Source organism: Passer domesticus, chromosome 9, assembly GCF_036417665.1.
Source record: "Passer domesticus isolate bPasDom1 chromosome 9, bPasDom1.hap1, whole genome shotgun sequence".
Lineage (NCBI taxonomy): Eukaryota > Metazoa > Chordata > Aves > Passeriformes > Passeridae > Passer > Passer domesticus.
In genome coordinates, this window is record NC_087482.1 from 8,760,891 (window position 1) to 8,783,176 (window position 22,286).

The following is a 22,286-nucleotide window of genomic DNA, read 5'->3' on the forward strand; positions in this document are numbered from 1 at the left end:
AGGGCAGGCCCTGGGGGAAGAGCTGCTGCCACACAGCCCTGCCCAGGGCTGAGCCCAGCACGGCAATTACCTCCTATGCCTTTGCTCATGTCTGGCAACTCCTCCTTTCCTCCATCAGAATCTGACACAGAGCCATTGCTTCCAGTATGATATGGCGCCATCTGCATGGACTTTTGCTCCATTGCTGTGGAAAGGAAAAAGTACAGCTGGACCAGATGGAACCATTCAGCATTGTGGAGGGTTGCATCATCAGGAATCAGTACTTGTGAAGTCATGGATAATGCTCAGGAAGATGGCCAGGTTGTTAGGTCTGGGCCAGGGTCCTCCCTCCTCCATGGAGCTGCCCCTCCACATGTGCTCAGAGACTGGGAAATTGCAAGGGATCTCAGGGTGGGCATGGCCCATGGTGCAGTTTGGGTTGCCTGGCAGCAGATGCCAAATGCTTTCCTGCAGGGGCTGGGCAGAAGCTGCAGTCAAGCCAGGCTGGGAAACAGCCCTGCAGGGTGTGAAAGCAGCAGCGGGGCAGTGAGGCTGCCATGGATCCCTTCCCGCTGTGTTGCCAAAGCCCCCGGCTGCTGCGACACAGGGGTAGGTTGAGGGAAATGCACCCACCACGGCCTGCCATCTCTTCCTTCTTCATTGTAGGAGGACCTTAATGGAAAATTGCTCCATTTCTCTTTCAGGCCTGAGTGGCAGTGAGGGCACCTGGGTGATTGATGCCCTCCAAGGTACTCCCTCAGCTCTGCCTTCCACTCAGGAGCAGGGGCAGGGGGAACATGTGCCTGCAGTGGCCCCACACTGGGATGGAAGCAGCCCCTTGCCGGGCATTCGGGACAGAAAGGACTCCCTGGAGCTGCCAGCAGCTCTAAACCGAGCCACAGGCAGGGCCAGGGCTTAGCAGTGGCAGCAGGAGCAGCTCAGGATCCCCGGGGCTGGCAAAGGAGCTGCCAAAGGCTCAGCTCCGGGGCTCAGCCCTGGGCCCGGCCCCTTCCCTCTCTGCTCTTCTGCCGGGCTGCACAGAGCACACGGAAGGACACACTGGCATGGCACACGGGAGGAAGATGGACAGCTAAATGCTCCTTCCTCCCACAGATTGCAATCCTGTGAGATCATTCATGGTTCGAGAAAGGAGCATAGCCAGATTTCCAGATACTTTAAATCAAGAGATTATGTTAAGGGAAATAGCACATGAGGGAGCTCTTGCCACTTGGACACCAATTATTTTGTCAGGAAAGACACATGAAGAACATGCCTCCACCATGCTTTGGAGTCTTCCAACTGTTATGCACTAGCTTTTCCATATAAGCCATATCACGATCCCAATCTAGAAGGGAGCAAAGATCAGAAAATTTCCATGGTGTGCTGGGATTCCCCTCTCCCTTAGAGAACTGGGCACTGCAAGGGGGTCGGGTAAGGCCTTGGCTGCCAGATGTCAGTGGACAAGGCCAAAGCTGCACAGGGGCCTGGGGAGCTCTGGACTGGCTCTGGTCACTCTCCACCCTCTTTGCAGGCCCTGTGCAACACCCCTGGGGTGGTGGCTGGAGCAGCCCCAGGCCCATGGCAGCTCTGTCCCTGCCACAGAGGAAATCCTCTTTAAAGCCCTGGGCAAAACCATCCCCAGCGCTTCCCGGGGAGCAGGGAGCGCTGTTGCGGGAAAGGGGATCCAGGCAGCCGGCTCACCTGCTCGCCGCGCTTGGAGTGGAGCCGCCTTTGCAGCCCTGGCAGGCAGGGCCACGGCCAGGAGGAGCAGGAGTAGGAGGCGCAGAGCAAGGGCCATGCTGCCTTGCCCTCTGCCAGTCCCGCAGCTCTTGCTGCCACCGCTGTCCTGACTCCGCTGTCCCAATGTCAGCACCGCTGCTGCCACCGCTGCTGCTGCCGCCGCAACAGTTGTGCTCAGGGACTGACTGCTGGCTCCTTGTGCTGCTGTGCAACCGCGGGGCTCTGGGACCTCTGTGATCTCAGAGCCTGCTTGTGACCTCATGGCCAGGGTGGAGTTGTGTGGAGTGGGTTCTGCTTTCTTTGGAAGGGAGCTCATCCTGCTCAGCTGCTCTGCCTAAGGGCTGTGACACAGTCCCAGCTCAGCTGATCTCACAGGTTGGGACATGAAGGGATGGAGAGCAGCTCTGCCGAGAAGGACTTGGGGGTACTGCTAGATGAGAGGTTGGACATGAGGCAGCCATGTGCATCCAAAGGAGAGTGCCCAGCAGGTTGAAGGAGGTGACTCCCCCCCTCTGCTCTGGTGGGACCCCACCTGGAGTACTGTGGAAGACGTTTTACAGTGACCTCTGTGAACCATCGAGAAGTTAGGTAGGAGGATCCATGTTTACAACTAAAAGAATTTTCTAGTAATTTTCTATGTCATTGATCATAGAAACCAAGAAAGAAATAAGGATAAATAAGAGAAACCTGCAACTCCCTATTCCAATGAGCATTTTGCTTGTCTCTTGTGACCAATGAATAAAGTGTAAACATAAGAGCTTTGTAAGAATGCAGAAAAAGCATGCAGGCTAGAATAAAAACAGGGTTTGAAGCCTTCTGGAAATGGACTGTGTTGCTTTGTAGTGTCTCGGTCTCTCCCACGACAGAGTACTGCATCCTGCTCTGGGTCCCCAAGACAGGAAGGACACGGTCCTGTTGGATCTAGTCCAGAGGAGGGACTAAATGCTCTGAGGTCTGGAGCCCTTCTGCTTTGGAGACAGGCTGGGAGAGCTGGCAGTGTTCAGCCTGGAAGAGAGAAGACTCCAGGGACACCTGATTGCTGCCTTTCAGGGCCTTCTGGGGGCTTGTAAAGAGATGGGGACAGAATTTTTAGTAGAGCCTTTCATGACCAGACCGAGGGGGAATGGTTTTAATCTAAAAAATGGTCAATTCAGACTAGATGAAAGAAACACATATTTTACACTATTGCTGATGAAACCTTGGCAGAGGTTGCCCAGACAGGTGGACATCCATCCCTGCAGACATTCAAGCTCCTGCTCTGAGCAACCTGACCTAGTTCAAGGTGTCCCTGCTCACTGCAGGCCATTGGGACAAGATGGCCTTTAAATGTCCCTTCCAACCCAAGCCATTCTGTGCTCCTGTGCACCATCAAAGCAGTGCTGCATTAGTGCTGGGCTGATTATGCTGGCACCTGTATTTTGGTACTTGTGCCATTTAGCAATTGACCACAAGAGGATTGATGGGCTGGACAGTGAAGTCTGCAAATAACACACAGTGTGCTCAAGGAGAAACAGGAGAGGAACATGGCTTCCAGTTCAGATAAATGCCAGCATTTTGCTGCCCATTCCTGGTTAGAGAAATAAAGGAATGTCCTGAAGATCCCTTCATGTGGGTGCATTACTTGCCATATCAGTACTTGTGTTCTGTAAAACAGGTTAAGTTGTTACAGCTTCTTGCCACATTTATCCCTGGATAAACCCCAAATACTGCTTGCTCCTTGTCTATTTTCTTCCAAGTCAGGGCAAATTTTGTTCATTACTGAGTGGGACATATTCATCTGTTCACAAGCAAATTCCTCTTGCCACTCTCACAATGGCAAGACTGCTTTGTTGATTTGCTCAAATCAGACTGTAATTAAGGCTACCTCTCACTAGAATTAAAGCTGATGCATTGGGAGGCAAAGTGTTGAGACATTTCTCCTGCAGTCTGACACTGTAGAGAGTTGTTCTGTAAGTAAATGACATCTGAAGACAGGTGTAGTCTACCATACTTCTGGCATACTAGAAGTGAGAAAAAACCCTTTGAATCAGGATTTTATCCTTTCTTCCTCCTCCCCCTCCCAGGAATTTTAATCTCTGAGGTCTAAGCTCTTCAGCTGCCTCACAAACATTGTTTTAATTCAGACAAGCATCCATGCAGTGAGCCACAAATCAGGACCGTGGTGTGAACCTGGAAGCAATGTAGGTTTATAGCACTGAAAATAATAATCCAATACCCAGGTTAAGCCAAGCATTTCTCAAATAACTCCACATGTCCTCAGAGATGTTTCAAAAATGATCATTTAATAAGCTGGGAGTGGGGAGAGAGAATGTCCTCAAAATCAAAAATACAGCTTTTTGAAGTCTTTATATTCCTATAAAAAGAGAGTCCAAGTTGTTAATCTATGGAACATTAACTAAGAAGTGAATGACAGATTGTCAAAATAATTGCTTAGGGAGCAAATGACCATTAATAAAAACAAGTTTAAATGTAGATAATAAGTAAACCATCACACTAAGGAAAAAGCCCGACCTGCCAAAACTAAAACAAATAAAGCTGTTTCAAATGTCTCATAAAAGAAAAAAAAAAAAGAAAATAATCAGAGATCCTCAAGGGCATTATTATCTATAGAAACTTTTGGGTATTGGGAAAAAAGGAAGGAAACTGTAGCATGCAATTCACAGATGTAACCTGGAATTTATTGGTGGATTTGTTGCAGAATTTCTGAGAGCAGAGTGGAGAAGCATAGGGGCTGATCAGACCATGTGTGGGCATTTACAGCAGTCTGAGGGATGTTTCTGGGACCAGCTGCAGAGAGGAAAAGCAGCACACAATTCCTGGGACAATCTCTTTGCTGGCTGTGGACTTTTTGACAGTCTGTCCCCTGGGGCTGGGGGAGCTGTCACGGCGCAGGGAGGGCCAGGGCTGGCAGTGGCTGCTCAGGGATGCCTTTGGCCCGTGTCCCTGGCAGCAGCCACTGCCCAAGCAGCTGCGCTGCCCCCGGGCTCTCCTCCCGGCCTGCTGGGCTTTGTTGGCTGGCACAGCCTGTGCCAAGGGCCGGCAAGGTGCCTGCAGGCCCCAGCTCTGGGGGAAACAAAGAACGTCGTGCCCGTATCCACCGTGCTGCCAGCTCAGCAGTGCAGCACAGCACGGGCTCACGCTCCCCATTGCTCCCACAGATGCAGCCGGCACCTCAACACATTCTGACATCATCTGGAAAAGCATGAGAAGAGCTTTCTGCTGGGGAACAGCTTGTTTGATGAAGTTGATGGCCATTGTGGCTGGTGTGGCACTGTGCCTGATGATGTTCTGTGCTGGAATCTGGTATTGCTGGAAGATAAAACGGTGAGGGTTTTACAACTCTCTGCCTCAAACTCTCTTCTTTAAAGGCTGCTCATAGTCAGGGAACATTCCCAGAGAGCCTGCAGTGGAGCTGTGGCCAGTCCATGGTTTTCTCCTAATAACTCTGCTGAGGGTTCTGCTGCTGCCCAGTGCTTCCATTGGCCTCTCAATTGCTGGGCCTTGTCCTGGGGGCCCCGCTGGGGCTGCAGCCAGAGCTGGATCCCACTGAGGCTGCCTGGCCAAGAGCAGCCCCAGGGGCACAGGGCAGAGGCAGAGCAAGGTGGGGAGGAGAAAGAGCAGGGCCGAGGTTGCCCTTGAAAGGCAGAGGCGCTCTGGGGCCCGCTCCTGGCCAGGGACCCTGCCCAGAGCCGTGCCCTGCTGGTCGGGGCCTTGAGGGGCAGCTGTCCAGCTGGGCCCAGCTGTGCCAGCAGCTCCAGCCGTGCTGGGGAGCCTTGCCAGCTCTGGGCCCTGCTGTGCACGAGGGTCCCTGTGCGCCACTGGCAGCTGGGGCCTCAGCCACCTCCTCTCTTCACAGATGCTCCTGTGCATCTTCAGACGACGAACCTAAAAACAGAGGCAATGAAATCCTGGCAGTTTATCCCAGCTCTTCCCTTCTGCCCCTATCTGCCCCGCCATGGCTGCATCACCGTCATGAGGCCGTCCCAAAACCCACCCCTCCACAACAAGACCCTCTCCCCCTCAGCCCCCTGGTCCTGTTCCCCGGCCAGGACTGAAGGTGGGCAGCCCTTGTCTGCCAGGGCAAAGCTTGGCCCACATTTTATGTTGAAATAAAGAATTAGAGTTTTCACAGCTATGTCCATGTGGTAGCACCAGCAAAGCCCACCCGGCACCAGCAGTGGCTGAGCTCCATGCCCAGGAGCAGCCGTGGATGCCCACGGTGTGGGCAGGCAGGAGCCAGGCAGGGGCTGCTGTGCCCAGCGGCGGGGCCCCGAGGGGATGGGGGAGCCCATGCTGAGCGTCCCTGGGCTGAGGGCACATTTCCTTCTGTGGCATCATCTGGGCCTGGACCTGAAGAGGCACAAAGGGATATTTTGGGGTCCCTGCTGAGGGGTGCAGAGATCCCTCATGAGGCACAAAGGAGTATTGATGGCCTCTCCTAAGGTGTGCAGGGATCCCTCATGCGGTGGGCAGCAGGGTTAAATTTGAGGGGTTTTTTACTCTTCTCAGCACAGCACAGGGTCACTTGGCCGAGGTTTTGCCAAGCTGGGAGAAAGCCTCTTGCAAAGGCTTGGGCCCAGCCTGTGGGCACAGCGGGCGGGCGCAGCCCATCCCCTGGGCCAGGCCGGGCTGCTCAGGCCGGGCCGGGCCGGGCCAGGCTCGGGCCCCGGCAGGGAAGGGCCGCGGCCCTGGGCTCTGCTGAGGCTGCTGAGCTCCGGCCTGCCCTGTGCTGCAGCCCAACACATTGACAGCCATGGCCGTGCCCTGGGCCACCGCAGGCACCCGGGGCTACAGCTGAGGCCGCGCCTTCTCCCACTGAAGGGAGGCTGGCTCTGTTCCCTCGCAGGGCACAGCTTAGCTCCCAGCACCTTTGTGAACCTGCCTGCCGGGGAAGTGCTGGGGGGCAGAGAGTTCCAACCCTTCTCACTGGGAAGTGTGGCTGGTGGTGTAGGGATTTTAAATTTTTTTCCCTCTAAATTTGTGTCCTGGCAGAGGGTTAAGTTTGCTTGCTCTCAGTAGGGCGCTTTTCTTCTTGGCAGTCAGTGGGGTTTCAATGCAGCCAGGGTTGAAGGAGGATCTCTGGCCGCTTGGGCTGTGGTTGTGGGACTGGCTTCATCCTTCCTTTGGCTGTTATTTGCACTGGTGCTTGTGCAGGCATTTTACAGTAACTGGCTTCAGTTCTTTCCTCTTGCCCCCAAAAACTGAGAATAAACCTGTTTAGCACCAATGTTTGGGCTCCCAAACAGAACTGTTCTCATTCTACGAGTGTCACAGACATATTTTATGAAAAATCCTTTTTCCAGGGTCTTTTCTCCTGTGAAGCTGGGAAGCTTCAGCTTCTCCATGTTTTGTTGCTTTGGAATGTGATTTGGAGAATTGTTACCCAGCATGTGAAATTGTTTTTACTTGATGAGCAATGACAGCCACCTGTGTTAAAGCTGTGAACAGTCACAAGATTTGTTATTCATTCCTTTGCTTTCCCTTCCAGCTTTTTGATGAATTCTTTCTCCCTATTTAGTATAGTTGTAGTGTAGTACTTTAATTTAATATAATATCCTCATATATCAGCCTTCTGAAACATGGAGTCAAGATTCTCATCTCTTCCCTCATCCTGGAATCCTCAAACAGAGGTATACCCAAGTCTTTCAGGCTTGCTCAGTGAATGAGCAGCTGATTGAAGTACAAAAATACTGAGAAACCCCACAGTCCCTTCCTAGGAAGAAACATCTCCCCATCTAAACCTCACCTGTCTTTATCCAGTTACAGGGGAAACAGACATATATATATATATATATATATATATATATGTATGTCTGTAATAAAATAACTTCAGCTTTAAATGAAATCTCTGTATTTATCCTTTTCCTATGAAATTTTGGTTAGAAAGAAGTTTTATTTTACACAGTTACATTTAGTCAGGACATTAAATAACAGATGCTTTTAAGATGCCAAATACTGGAACTGCAGCAAATTCCTCCCTGACTGACATTCATGAGTGCCTGCTCTCAGGGAGGAATCAGAAGGTCCTGTCCAGAGGGTGAGAGCAGATGTATGCCCTCTTCTCCAGGATCTGCTTTGCAGCTTTTTTAATGGAATCATCCAGGTTTTCATCAGCATCTGTGGAGAAAGAGAGAAAAGTCAACTAAGGGACCACAAAGAGCTGTTGTAAATTTCTTTCAAGAAGTGTTTTTGAACACAAATGCAAGAGTGTGAGGGCCAGGAAGAAACTGAACATTCTCTATTGAAAAAGATTGGTTATTACAGACTGAGCTTCAGAGACCCAATGCCCAGCTGGTCAGTACTTCCCAAAGAGTCCAAATCCCTCATTTCTATCAGCTACTTGTCAGAAGTATATACATGAAATGTAGATATTATATTCCTCAATAAGGAACTCTTGCAGTTGGCTTTAGCTATGAAGTGAAGACTCTTTTCAACAGGTTCCAGCTCTGCTGCTTGTTTCAATTAAAAGCGGAGCCAAACTCTTCTGTTGGTCACATCAAACTCACCTTTTTTTGATTACAGTCTGAAAGACAGAAGAGCGTAAGAACTATTTTATAGTACTTACATTTTTCTAATTGAGCCATGGCATAATTATTCTTGAAATAGGCTTCTGTGCAGAAGATATTTGTAAGAAGCACCTGGAAAAGGAGTAAAACTGAGTTTAAAAATAGTGAATGAATTTCATAACAAAAACCATGTAGTAAGAATACAGTAATTGAAACATCTCAAAGCTCTTTGATGATGGTGCCCTGAACCCCAGTCATGTGCAGTGCAGCCTCAGCTGTCCCTTTGAGGCCAGAGAACTGCCAAGGCTCAGGGCTGGGATGAGCCTTCGCCCAAAAGCTACTCCAAGACTGATTGGGAATCAATCCAGAGCAGGGCTCACACAAAGAGCAAAGTCTCAAGGCCAAAGCCAAACCTTCATCACGTTGGATTTGTTTTCACACTGATCTGGAGCAAATTTTTCTTGTGCTGCAACACCACTGTTACCATGAAACTTTACATGAGCTACTAAATAAGCACTGTCCTGTCCTGACCTGAGCTGTGCTGCCCAAATACTGTTGTGCTTATGTGTTTTTATTAATGATTATATGGAAAGAGCTTGGGAAGAACTGCATGGTGTTAACAGATTTGAGAGAACGTGCAGAGTTGTGGTGAGGTTCTAAATGTCTGTGTATGTGTTAAAGAAGTATTTTAAACATGTTGAAAGTGTGCAGCTCAACAAGCAGAGCCCCTGAGAGGCTCCTGCACTCTGGCAGGTTTAGCCACGTTCTGCTGCACTTTTATGGGAGAGTTTGCTGTAATTCCCCAGAGATGCAGCCTGCCTGCTGCCAGGAGCACAGCCTGAGTGGGAATGGTTGGTGCTGAGGGACACTCACCTCGTGGTCATGGTTCCTGAGCCCGATGCTGATGGAGCGGCTGGCCCGGGAGATGGCTGCAGTCATTGCATACAAATTAATCACCACATCTGCCACTCTCTTCAGCACCAGCTGCTCATCCACTATTGTCTGGGAGAGAGAAAATCATTATCTGCTTGTGGTTTGCCAATTTAAAACTTTAACCAAATATCACTGTCCATACTTCATGTTTAGGTCCAGCTTTATTTCGCATAAACCGGTTCTAGCCTAGGTCAGAAATTATCATTGTTAGTTTTGGGTTTACTAAGCTGCACCTTTTAAATTCTACTTGTAAAATTGTAATATTGATGTGTGCCTTAAACCACTTTGTTAAATGCCTGTAGCAGCAGGATTTGTGCTTACACAAGAAGAAAACAACCAATTCACTGAGGGTGCTGGTACTTTGGTTTTGGTTCTAACAATGTAACTTGCCCATTACACTGAGTACCTAATGTCAGTGTGTTTTCTCACACCCAGTGAGAAGGTGTCATGTGAAGGAAGTGCTGGTCCTGCCACACTCAGTCCCCTGCAGGTTCCAGTGGGGCCCTGAGGATAAACTATTCAGTAACAAAGACAACAGACAAAATAAATAGTTACCTTGCCAAACCTACTTAGCAGGCCCCTGACTGTAGTTCCAAAATAATAAACGTTTTCTTCAAGTTTCTTGGCATTCTCCTATAAAACAAAACACAAAATAGAACAATTTGAGTAGTCTTATAACAGAAAAGCAACATACCCCCACCCCATTTAAAGAGGATACTGGATTTTCTCTTTTTTAACATTCATCCACCTTGCTGCTAAAAGCCAGACAGGCACATTTCTTTCTCTCAAAGATCCATTACAATTTTCTGGAGTTTACTCTCAGTAACTTTTAGTATAGGGTTATGATAACAAAAGTAACTAACAGAACGCCCCATGAAAAATATACCTTATCTTTTTCCTATTAACAGAACATTCATTTTTGGTCATAAAAACCTTTTCCTAAGTGATTAAGCAAGTATGTGTATGTGTAATTCACAGTCATTCTGACCTGAAACTCTGTTCCAATTAAACAGGAAAAACTCCTGTTTTGTAACTAACCTTATAACAAAGGGCAGCTATTAAAAACGCTTTCATATGGTGAAGGCTCAATTTATACAAATTATCCAAATGGATCTAAAACTGGATTTGGTATAAACACAGGCTTAGAGCAGCCTTCATCCTCCCTTGATACCTGGACAATAACTGTAACTTCTTACCCTGTCATGGTGCCAATATCTGCTTACCCTGGAAAATCTCACTGCCCCTAGGTATACATTTTGGTTTGCAAAACCAGGAGATGAAATTGTGGCAAGCAGCAAAGGGAACAAACACAAGAGCTCAGCAGAGAGGCCCTTACCTGGAGGCTGGGATGCACCACCCCACTGTCACCTACAAGCCCCAGATCCACCTTCCTGCCCAGGGTGTCCTGTAACCTGGTCAGGAACTCCCCCAGCGCCACTCCCACGTTTCCTTTCTTGATTGCTCTGAAATGTTGGGGAAAGAATGGCTGTTAAAAAAAATTCCAAGAGGTTCAGACACAACCAGTTGGAATTCCAAATACTTTAGCACCAAGTCCTGATCCACTGCTGTGAAGTCTGGAGAACAACTGTGGAGCCTTAAGAGTCATCAGCTGCTCTCCAAGACACCCACAAGGAATTCCAGAGACCAGTACTCAATATGCACAATGCAGCTGTTGTGTCAATACAACTTCATTCAGATACAAAATATTAATTACTGGTCTTGAAAGAAATAATTACAGCTTGTGTAAAAGTCCAAGATAAAATGCATTAAATGCTACAATTCCTAAATCTATGAACCATCCCATTAAAAACACAGAGTCCCTGTAACAGTGAACTTTTACAGACAATAAATAGAAATACTGCAGGTATTCCCTGCAGTTTGTCCTCTTATCTATAAAGTTATCTGATTCTGTTTAGTTTATTTAAAACTATTAAGAATAAATAAGAACATACTTAATTTTGTCAGTTAAGATCTTCCCTGCATGCTGCATCCCTGTCAGTGCAATGTACATTCTCAGGATTTCATTGGTGCCCTGGAAAAAGCAGAAGAGAAAGTGAGAAGGTGGGTAACCAGAGTTTACAATAGTGTTTTCCAAGCAGGTCTGTTGTGCCCCTGTGCTCTTCCCACTGCTCCAGTATCACATGATGACTCTCCCCACACATAAACTGCCGCCTTTTGCTTTATCTCAGTTTTAATTCTGATTTCATGGGGCATTGCAGAAGTTGAGCCCCTCATCATTAAACACACAAATATACCCCAATGTAAAAGAAAACAGACAAAATGCATTTTGATTAAAAATGCTCTGCACTGTTCCAGTGAAGGAACATTTGAACAGTTGTAGAACTGCTCAAAATGAGCTGAGTTAAAATCAAGTCTGACAGTGACTCTGATGTGCACATGATGGGTCACTGACAATCCAGCTTGGAAAGAGAACAAGCTTCAGAACCAACCTTTCTTTTAATTTAAATAGCCATCAATAAGTTAATTAAATGTCTAAGTTGATCTTTTATGAGTTTCTCTGCTTCTCTTGTGAGAAGCACACAAGAGGAAAGGTTACTGCTGTAACTCACACTGTGGTCAGTCTGTAAAAGCCATCATAGCTTATTTTATTATAGGGAACTACTATTGATATTCCAAAGAAAACAAGGTTAGTCCTGCAGTTTTACTGTTAGAGACTTTGCAGCTGAAGGAACAAGATCCTGGTCAATCAAACCTTCAGGTTTCTACTCCCCTTTATAGGAGGTGTGAACTGCAGTTTGCAGAAAAAGGGGATCCTGGTACTTGCCTCAAAGATGAGCAGGATCCTGGTGTCTCTGAGGTAGCGTTCATAAGGATAATCCTTCATGTAGCCAAGGCCTCCAAGGATCTGCAGAGCCTCACTCACACATGCCCAGGCACCTTCAGAGCTGAACACCTGCCATGGAACAGGGTTTGATCAGCAGAGAGTAGATAATAAATCAGCAATAAACACAGGATGCCCTGCTCTGGGGTTGTATCCACAGGACACTGCTGCAGCGTTTTCTGTGTGTTACACCGGTCCTGGAGCAGTATCCCTGTGGCTCAGGGGTTTGTCAAATTTAGTGATGCAATGCACAGGGCACTCTCCACATTCCAGGGACAGGGGCAGCCCCACACAGGGAGAGCAGCTGCAGCTGCTTGGCTGGAGCCCAGAGCAGGAGTTTTCTGCAGTGACCATGAGGGACACCCTGACAGCCACAGCCTGGATATTCCACAGGGTTTGTTGTGCCATCAGCTCCCTGGGAAAGCTGGCACAGCAGCAGCTTGGCCAGGATGGCAGCTGGAGTGTGACTGAGTGTCCCAGTGCTCATGTGAGGCCTCCTCAGACGCCAGCTCAGCGGCTGTGACATTCTCAACCTGTTCCCTGCTGGTTTTATTTTGCACGAGTCTGAGCTTGTGGGGTACAGACAGAACAGTATCTGTCATTCCACCTGGCTGCAGTGCTTCTCTCCTCTAAATGCAGCCCTGAGTTCTCAGCCCTCTGCAGGCTGAACACTGAGCCTTTTCCCAGCCCTGGTTACCTTGACCATGGCAGCCTCGACGGAGCAGTCAGGGAAGCCTGGCCTGTCCATCATCCCTGCAGTCAGGTAAGCCATGCTCTCCATCACGTAGGCTTTCACAGCCATCAAACAAAACTTCTCCTGCCACACAGCAACAGGAGGAATCGTACAGAAATTCAGATGCAAAAGTCCACAATCAACCCTCAAACTTAAAAAGACCTGCAGTTCTTATATGTTTTACATCATCAAATTAATCAATCAATAAAAAGTACCACTTTGAAACAACAATAAATAAAAAATACTTTTATACATTTATCATTCTGGACATTTAAAAGATCAGTGTACAGAAGTCAGCACCAGGTTCACACAAATTTCTAGCAAATCCTTTAAACCAGTACAGCCAAAATACACCCAATGCAATCTATGTCCTGGCACTTCGCACAGAGATTTAGGTGTTTCATGTTTTGTTACCTGAATTAATCCAAACTGGCTGAGTTTCTTATTGAATTGTTTCCTGGTGCAAGCATACTCTGATGTCAGTTCTTCAAAGAAAGAAAAACAAGTCATTCTCAGAAGGGCTGTGACAGACCATTCCAGCAGCTGGTGTCCTTCCCTGGGCGGTGACATTCCAGTCTGTGCCCAGGAGCCCCCTGGCTGTTCCAGAAGCAGCACTTTGTGAAAATCACCCTCACACTGATGTTGTTGACCAAGTGTGGGACCAGCCTGTCAAAGGCTTTTGAACCAGAGGTATGAACCTGTACTCTTAAGAGAAGTGATCAGGTTTGGTGCTAATTGGTTAGAGAGACTTCTGTTACTGTTTTGGCTAATAATTGGCAGAAAGCAGTTTTAGCCCTAGTTACTGTGTGCAGCTTTGAGCCAGTTATTCAGGTGGGAGGTTCCAGGGGAGATTACACCTTCTAAAATCAATAGTACAGAGGTTTTTTTGTTGGGAATAACATTTTACCTCAGGGAAGTCCAACAGAGGCAATAACCTCCCACTCTATGAACTGAATCTACACTGTACAAAAGGAAAAAGACCTTTATTTCAAAACCTCTGCAAGCAGGCTTTTAATTTAATTTTTCAAAACCATATTTTCGTGTTTTAAAGATATCAAAGCCTGTTATGACAAGGTCAAGACTCCTGCTCCCACTCTGAATGTCTTGCATGATCTGCCTCAGGCAGAGCAGTTTCTGCTGGCACCCAGCCATGCAGAGCTCCCAATTCACCCACCTATCAACTTCTTAATCATTCCAGCAGATGCACTGCCCATGCTAAATCTTCCACTGTTGAGGATATTCATGGCAACCTGTGAAGAAACAGATGGGGTTTAGGCCACATTCTCCTTAGGTCACTGCTTCCTGCTTCTGTGTTCCCTGGATTTCACTCCTCACTGGGACACACTGCCAGTCCTGGAGAGTGCCCTCACATCAGCCACCACAGCTCTCAGCATCCCAAGGAAAATGCTTCAAAACTGGGCTTTTCCTGCCACCCATTACATCCAATTTTGTATCTGAAGTAGATGATCCGGTGACTTGGAAATAATCTCTAATTAGATGAAGGTAAAATGTAGATAAAAATGCATTTATCTGCAGCTGGTAAACAACATTCCAGCTGGACAGCACGGCTCCAGTTTATCAGATGAAGAAAACCACAGTATTTCTCCTTGCAGCTGACCTGTGATGGCTGCTCTCTGCCTCAGGTGGCTTTCAGCAACACATCACAGAAGGGATAAGAAAGGAGGTATAGAAATGAAATACAGACCAATAACGTAAAAAAAATAGGTTTTGGAGTCTGGTGTCTGTAGTGTTGTTTCTCAACATGGGTGACTCATGTCAAAGCCTGTTAGGAAAGAAGTCACTGTCCTACATTTTAACTTGTCAGGAAGGCACCATAACAATCTTCTTTTAATCTCTACTACATTAAGGAAAATAATTTCTTTTAGCACTTAGGCCTGGACTTGCCTGCTACAGCAGGAATAAGAAATGGAGAAGGAGTAAGAGCAGGTTAGCAACTCCCCAGGTCACACTCTCAGAGAAAGGTTACACAGCAAGGCCACCTGTGGTTTTCTCTCCTGGGGTCCTGCCAGCATTTCCCTGTGCAACAGGGCAGCCCTGGAGAAGCACCTGACAGCCAGGGCACCTTGGAGCTGGGCATGCCTCCAGCACTCCCTGTGACATCCACACAGCCTGTGCCAGGGTGTCTCCCTTCCCACATTCTGCTCTGGAACCAGCAGAGGACATGTCCTCCATTCAGGGCAGAAGGGCAGCTGAAGTCACTCCCTCTTCTGAGGGGACACCACAACAAACAACCAAAAGCCCAACAAGAAGAGAAGAAACACAGAAATCTGAGATGATGGCACACTGTGCACTGTCCAGTGACACCAATTTACAGATCAATGGGGGAATCTCTCCTCCTGTACCCTAGAGTGTGGCAGTGCTCTCACCACCAACAAGGAAACTTCAGCACGGGGGGAAACAGCCTCCTTCAGACTTCTATAAATCACCAGTAGTTATTCTCCACTGCTTACCTTAAATCCCCCTCCAACTTCTCCAATTACATTCTCTATAGGCACTTTGGTGTTTTCAAAATGTACTTCACAGGCTGAAACACAGAATTAACACTTGATCAAATATGACACAGAAATACTTAAAAAACATTCAGGAACTTAAGTCACTATTTGTAGCAGGAAATGAAGTCTTCCTAATGCATTGTTTATGACAGAATTATACATGCTTCACCAAAGAAGTGAGAATTTGGGAAAAGGCTGTAGCTGACATCAGTTATTGATGTAAAATATTTAAAATATTATGAATATACACTGTGTAAACAGAGAACTACAGTTTGGTCTTTATTTCTAGTTCTAAGGAACTGACTGAACAGTCACCAAGATGGTGAAAAGATGCAATCATTACAAAGCTTAGAAGAGCTGAAGAACGTGGACTTCTAGATTAAACCTACTGGCCACTGAGTCTCCTGAATGATTTCTTTCACTGCACAGTGAATGAACTCCACAAATTGGATTTCTTATTTCAGACCCTGCGTCAGGAAGGGCTCCTGGGAAAAGCCAGCTAAAGAAACATGAAACTTATACTGTAACATGGAATACGTATTGATTTGCCCCTGAATTCAGATGATCCAACCAAAATAAAACCTTAAACTATGAAAACAAGTTCTGCTAACAGTTTTAGGTGGCTCTTACTGTTGGAGCCTCGAATGCCCAGTTTATCCTCGGGTTTCCCGTGGGTGACGCCCCCGAAGTCCCGCTCCACGATGAAAGCAGTGATTTTATCCTTCACCTGCCCGTCCTTGTCCACAATCTCTGTCCTGGCAAACACTGTGAAAATACTGGCCAGGCCACCATTGGAGATCCAGACCTGTTTTGAGAGAGGGAAGATGTGTAAGAAAGGTAAATGTGCTGATTTTGTGGGCACAGCCCTCCAGGGTTTTGTAACAGGCTGGGAAAAGAACAGAGTGCTGAAAAATTGCTGTTCCTTCCCTTCAGTTCTAATGAGGGTCTGCTCCCAGGGTGAGCACATTTCTGAGGAGAGCTGACCACATGTGCTCAGTTTAGAGCAACTTTAAAACCAGAATGTAGTATCAATATGCATTAAATTAAAATCCACAGTGCATTTCCACAAAAGCTGGTCCATCCTGCTGCTGCTGGCACCTGAGAGATACAGGGGCAATGCAGACTGGACAAACCCTGTGGCCAAAAATTAACTCTGATGAGAAATTCTCTGATCAGCCTCTCCCCCAGGGTGGGTCTCTTCACACCACAAATGGATCAACAACTACAGACCAAGTCTGCAACGCATCCAATACTGCTGAAACCAGGACATCTCTGATTTCTTCAAGACTGGCTTTTGTCACGGTTTCTTTTAACAGAAAGGTTCCAGGCAGACCTATTTCTAATTAAATATCAAGTTGTATTTTAAAATCTAGCCTGCAGAATGAAGAGATGTCAAATACAGGTTCAGGTTTCCTTTTACCTAAGCTGTCATGGAAGGGGCTGATTTACTAAGAAACCAACCCGCCCTGAAGCTGAACACACAAATGGCCAACAGAGAAAGAACCCAGGGTAGTTTTCCATTTTCCTTACCAGGAGTTTAATGCAGTAATTCTCTAACAATAATTTTCTAGTCCCTTTCTGCCTAATCTTTTTGACAGGGTCATTCTCCTCTAGCTTGGAAACCTCCCAGTTCCAGACTGATGCAAAAGACAAGAACACTTCCTACATTTGTAAGAAACCCCTTTCCTGTTCCCAGTCTGTGAGTAGGTACCTTGGAGCCATTTAACAGGAAGTGTTTCCCATCTTCACTCAGGGTTGCCCTTGTCTGGATGGATGCAGCATCACTCCCACTAGAAAACAAACAAGTTACTAATGTTTAAAGAAGTAAACACGCTTTAAAAAAACAAAACTGCATATTCCCCCTCTTCCTATTCTGTAAAAAGGAGGGGGTCTCAAATAGCAGTATATAAATTTTAGCTTTTAACTAACAAGGAAGCTCACTAGATTGAACAGTTCTAAAAGTTACCTGAGGGGACATTTCTTCTCATTACCATGTTATCAGGATTATAACCTGACCAGAATGTGTAGAATGCCACAAAAGCAACATTTTGGAGCTACACTTTGAGCTATGTGAACACACAATGAGCCTCTCACTTAAGTGACAACAAAAATTCTTCCTTTTAGTTTTGGTAGCTCCTTCAAAACAGGCTTTTATATTTTGAATAAGAACTGAAAGCATCCCAGAACAGTCACAGCACATTATTTCTGACGTAGCACAAAGCATCCTTTCAAGTAAATGAATTCCTGGGATGAGAACAAGAATCAAGGATTTCATGGACACTGCCAAAAGCAGCATGTTGGGGAAAGAGTAATTGGAGTGTTCCTTGAAATACCAAAACTAAGCCACAGATGTATATACTGAAGCCATGGGCCCCAGATAAAGAAGCCTGAAGGTATGAAGCAATGCAGCTAAGGCAGTGAGCCCCTGTGGGGCTGTGGGGCAGCAGCACCTGCCGGGCTCGGTGAGGCAGAAGGCAGCAATGTGCTCCCCCGAGGCCAGGCGGGGCAGGTACTTGGCCTTCTGCTCCTCGGTGCCAGCAATGAGGATCCCCTGCAGAAACAAGCACAGGAAACTTTGCAGCATCACCCTGTGGGAAAAGAGAGGGAGCTGACAAGCTCCAGCATGTTTAGAAAGCTTCATCTGCAAGTTTTATGGCATAGCAAGAGACAGTTTAATCAACAAGACTGTATTATTTGTCAGTCATTAAAATATTTTTTCATTAGCATTCTCTGCTCAATTCGACAAGGAATCTTCTCTTGCTATAACAAACTGAGTGTGGTTTCAAGCTTCTTTCTGCCATCCACCCAGCACTAAAAAGGTAAATACCTATGGCTATATTCAAGTTCAAAACTGACACACTTTCTCTCAGATGAGTTATCTCCTCTAGGCCCCCCAACATGCAGCCCCAGCCAGCCAAAGTTCCTCTTTTCTGAATTCTTTCCTTCCTCATCACCTGAGCCCCCCTGATACTGTTTCAATTCTATTTATTCTAGGTACTTTAGACAAGTTTAGCCAATTTAAAAAAAAAACAACTTGGACTCATTCACCTAAGAACAATTATCCTAATAGTAACTTCCTTGTGTACTTCCTATGCAGCCTTTCTGTCTCACACTGAACCAGTGGCAGAGGCTGCTGCAGACACCAACAACCTGATTTATGCTTTGCCAGTAATTCTGATTTGCTCCCCCTAAGCCCCACATTTTTCACTTCACCTTTTCCATGCAATCTGTGCAGAAGCCCTGGCCCCAGAGCAGCAGCATTACCTTCAGCCCAATGGCCTGGTGAGCTGCCAGGGTCACTGCAATGGAGCCATCCAGGGAGCTGATTTCTCCCAGACGTGCATACATGGTGTTTGACAGGCCCAGCCCACCTGGAACAGGCACCAGGTTTTATTTCAGTACATTTTTTGTGCCACTTCCCCGCTCCCCCAAAAATCCATTTCAAGTACAGAAATACAGGAATGTAGCAGCTTTAACTGGAGAGGTACAAAAGCGGCACAAAATGCACCCCTAGATGTTCTTCTGTGGCATTTACTCACCATATTCCTCTGGAATCTGCATGCCAAAGAGACCCAGGTCCTTCAGTCCTTGTAAGGTTTCGGGTGGGATTTTTGCATCTTGATCGATTTTCTTCGAGTCCACTACAAATACAGAATTTTTTCTCATTTGACACTGTGTTTCTCAGTGCCCAGAGCAGCTGGGAGGCTACAGGATTCCCCCACCAGGGCCACAGTCACTCATGACCCTTCTCATTCCCAGCTTCACAAGAATTTCTTCTTTCTAGCTGCAGCCTGACCATCCTGTTTGTCCTCACGACATATTCAGGAAAAAGACTTGGAAATGGGAAAAATGCAGCATTTATTTCATTTTCTCAAACATTTCTACTGGTTCTGCATGCCAGCAGATTCCAAGACTGGAATAAGCAAAGTATTTTCAGGATTTTCTATCTGAACTAAGTCTAGGTTGTGAATACAAGAAAAAAAAAAGTACATAAATGAGGAAATTAGAAAATCTTGTTCTTAGGAGATTTTAAGATTCTTGGGGGATTAAGAGAGCTGTTCTGTACCATGGCAGTGAAAACAAACAGGAATCATACTTTCTCCAGACTCCATAATTTGACCCTTTTATTCCTTCCCTAAACATCAGGCTGTTTACTCCATGAACCATGTTCCCCCCCACAGAGCAAAGAGTTAAAAAATGTAATTTGAATAAATCCTTTATTTACTGTCAGTGAGCAACACTACAATTTTACAGTTAAAATCACCTGGATCTTGCCAATTGTGATGTGTGACAATCACTGGCTTCTCCAAACTCCTACAGAGTTTGGAAAACCTCTGTCAATGGGAAGGCTGAGACAGTGCTGTTTAACTGCCCCAGAAATTGCTGTCTGTGCAAACCACTATTCTGCAATTGCTCTGGAATTGGCTTATCCAAGGCAGCAGGAATGGAAGGACACCCTGCAATGCTCTCTGGAATGCAGACGGGTAATAAGGCCTTTCCCAAATGGAATTATTACTCTAATACTGAAAAAACAGAAATGCTTTTGATTTTTCATAACTCCTCAACGAGCCAGCATTTCTGAGTATCTCTGCTGCATTTTGCCACGGTCAGTTTTAGCAGAGTAGGACAGCTATAAAGTTCTAGGAACTAGAACTAGGAAAAAAAAAATCACAATGTATGAAGTAGTTAGAAGCACAATTCAGCTGAGCTAAAACCAATTTCAAATCCTATCTTTATCCCAGAATTCTTTTACATCCTTGGTTTTTCCCCTGTTTTGGAGATTTAATTCTTCTGATCAGCACCCAAATACTTCCCAAAAAAGCCACAAATGGACATGCTACAGAATCAGCATCACTGTGTGAGCAGCAATAAATGCATAAACTAAATTAAATGTTTGAAACACCTTATAGAACTGCTATAGTGAAATAATTTTGTAATCACTAAATCACTTGCATGGATAAAAACACAATAATATACCTTCTTCATTGAAGAACTTTTCAACAGGTCCCACAAACTGGTTGATTTCTGCCAGTTCTTCATTGCTAATTTCTGGGTAAGGAAAAACTTCTTCCTAAAATAGGAGAATAGGAGAATTATTTAATAATTTTTAATACACGAACCATGCAGTTAAAATAAAAATCATGGGAGATATGCCTTGCAAAGACTCTAAAACACTGTGCAAATTAAGAATTGTGGAAAATGTCCCGAAACAGAAATAGGGCTCCACAGGACCCAACTTTATTTCACATCAAAACCAGACCAGAGGGTGTTAACTGAACAACAGAAACATGAGGGAGAAATCAAGAGATCTTTTAAGAACCACGAGGATGCAAAAGTTCTTCATCACCCATGAGTTTTAACCCTATTCAGGGACTGATAAAAATGAGTTTGATGTTTCCAAAGCTCAGCCCATGAGCACTGTCCCTTGCGAACACCCAGCACGTTTCACCTGCTAATGCCTCGAGGACAAAGGTGAGTGAGCCCCACCACTCCTTATCATCCCCAGGGTGTTCTGGCCATGAACTGGAAGCAGCACAGCCTGACAGGTTGGAATTGGTAAAAAATACAAACAAGGAACACAAGGAGTGGGAGGCTACGTGAGAAGAACACTTCTGATTTTTACTGCCTTTCCCCTTTTAAACAGAAGAATTTATCTCTGTCCACACAAATCTGTTCATGGTACTCTGAGCAATATATCAGCATCAAAAATTCAGGACCTGTGAAATGTTAGAGGTTTTCAGAAAGCTGCTGTGTTGAAACTTGAGGGAAGAAACACCCGAGACACATCTGTAGAGGGGTTTAACACAGTGGAGCCTGAGTGCTGCCTGTTTTAACACCTTATCTGACAAGCTCTGTTGAAAGAGACTTTATTGCTCAACTCATTTCAGTGGATTTGAATTATTCCTTCTTTCCGTTTACTTCACCCTGCAATCTCTGATAAATGCACACTCTAAGCCCTGCAGTAACAAACTCTGCTTAATACAGCGTTCCATCTCAGATTTTAACTTCTTTGTCCAGTGGCATCTCAAGGCACCACAAGAACACCGATCTTTCCTACCAGAACTGTAGGCAGAGATTTACATGAAGCCTCCATCCTTGAAGAACAACCAGAGGACGAAGCGATCCAAGTTCAGCGGCATGCCCAGAGGGGGAGCACGGCGACAGGCAGCGCCCAGGGGACCCGCGGGGCTGGCAGGCACAGGGGCTCTCGGCGTTGTTTGGGTCACTCTGAGCCCCATCGCCTGTTCTGTGTGCAAAGGCTCCCTTCAGTTACCCGGCTGCAGCTGAGGGGCACACAGAGCCAGGGCAGGGAGCTCCGCAGGGCTGGACCCGGGGGCTGCGGGGCAGCCGGGCCGGGCCGGGCCCTGCCGAGGGCTCACAGCAACGCCCGCAGCCCGGGCTGGGATGAGCAGCTGGGAAAGGCCCTGGCGCTGCTGCGGACGAGCCCCCGGTGCGTGCCAGCCCCGCTGTCCGCCGGTGAAAGGGCAGCGACCCCCGGGCGCGGCCGGCCCCCACCGCCCCCCGCGGACCCACCTTGCGCAGCGTGCCGAGGAACAGCTCCTTGGCGAAGGCGCGGCGGGGCGCGGCCGTGCGCAGGCGGCGGGGCCGGCCCGGGGCTGGGGCTAGAGCTGGGGCTGGGGCCGGGGCCGGGCGGAGCACAGGGCCCGCAGCAGCAGCAGCACCGCGCTCATGGCCGCGCTCGGCGCTCCGCTGACGGCACCGCCGAGCGCCCGGCCCCGCCGGGGCGGGGCACGGCCCGCAGCCCCACAGCCCCGCGGCCTCACCGCCTCACGGGGCGGCGCTTCGCTCGCAGGAGCCGCGGGGATGTGCTCCATCCGGGTGACCTGCGGCGGGCACGGCCCCACAGCCCCACGGCGCTTCGCTCGCAGGGCCCGCAGTAACGCCGCTCACGGCTTCCTCACGGCTTCCTCACGGCTTCCTCACGGCTTCCCTGGTGCCCTCCCCTCCCCGGCCCGGCAGCTCTTGCCCGAGCCGCACGGTCCCGCCGAGAAGCAGCTCTTGGTGCAGCCTTTGAATCG

The 22,286-nt window shown here is 47.4% G+C and overlaps 2 protein-coding genes and 1 long non-coding RNA gene across 5 annotated transcripts in view; 1 reads left to right on the forward strand and 2 right to left on the reverse strand.

The window, feature by feature from the left end:
- The window catches only part of LOC135307124 (uncharacterized), a 142,130-nt gene that overhangs the window by 81,523 nt on the left and 38,321 nt on the right, over positions 1–22,286 (reverse strand). The gene's annotated exons all lie outside the window — the stretch shown is intronic.
- LOC135307120 (uncharacterized) lies at positions 1,907–5,748 on the forward strand. The gene is made up of 3 exons (XR_010367850.1): positions 1,907–2,307; positions 4,878–5,043; positions 5,576–5,748. It is a non-coding gene; the product is annotated as an uncharacterized LOC135307120 (long non-coding RNA).
- Positions 7,587–20,313, reverse strand: LOC135307602 (complex I assembly factor ACAD9, mitochondrial-like). Its single transcript, XM_064432010.1, has 17 exons — positions 20,224–20,313; positions 18,786–18,887; positions 18,511–18,617; positions 17,697–17,797; positions 16,958–17,036; positions 15,877–16,051; positions 15,205–15,278; positions 13,908–13,983; positions 13,148–13,218; positions 12,698–12,817; positions 11,944–12,072; positions 11,111–11,190; positions 10,495–10,621; positions 9,714–9,791; positions 9,099–9,227; positions 8,285–8,357; positions 7,587–7,836 (listed from the first exon to the last, which is right to left on the reverse strand). The coding sequence occupies exons 2-17, from the start codon at positions 18,805–18,807 to the stop codon at positions 7,736–7,738; spliced, it is 1,542 nt and encodes a 513-aa protein (XP_064288080.1). The 5' UTR covers positions 18,808–18,887; positions 20,224–20,313; the 3' UTR covers positions 7,587–7,735.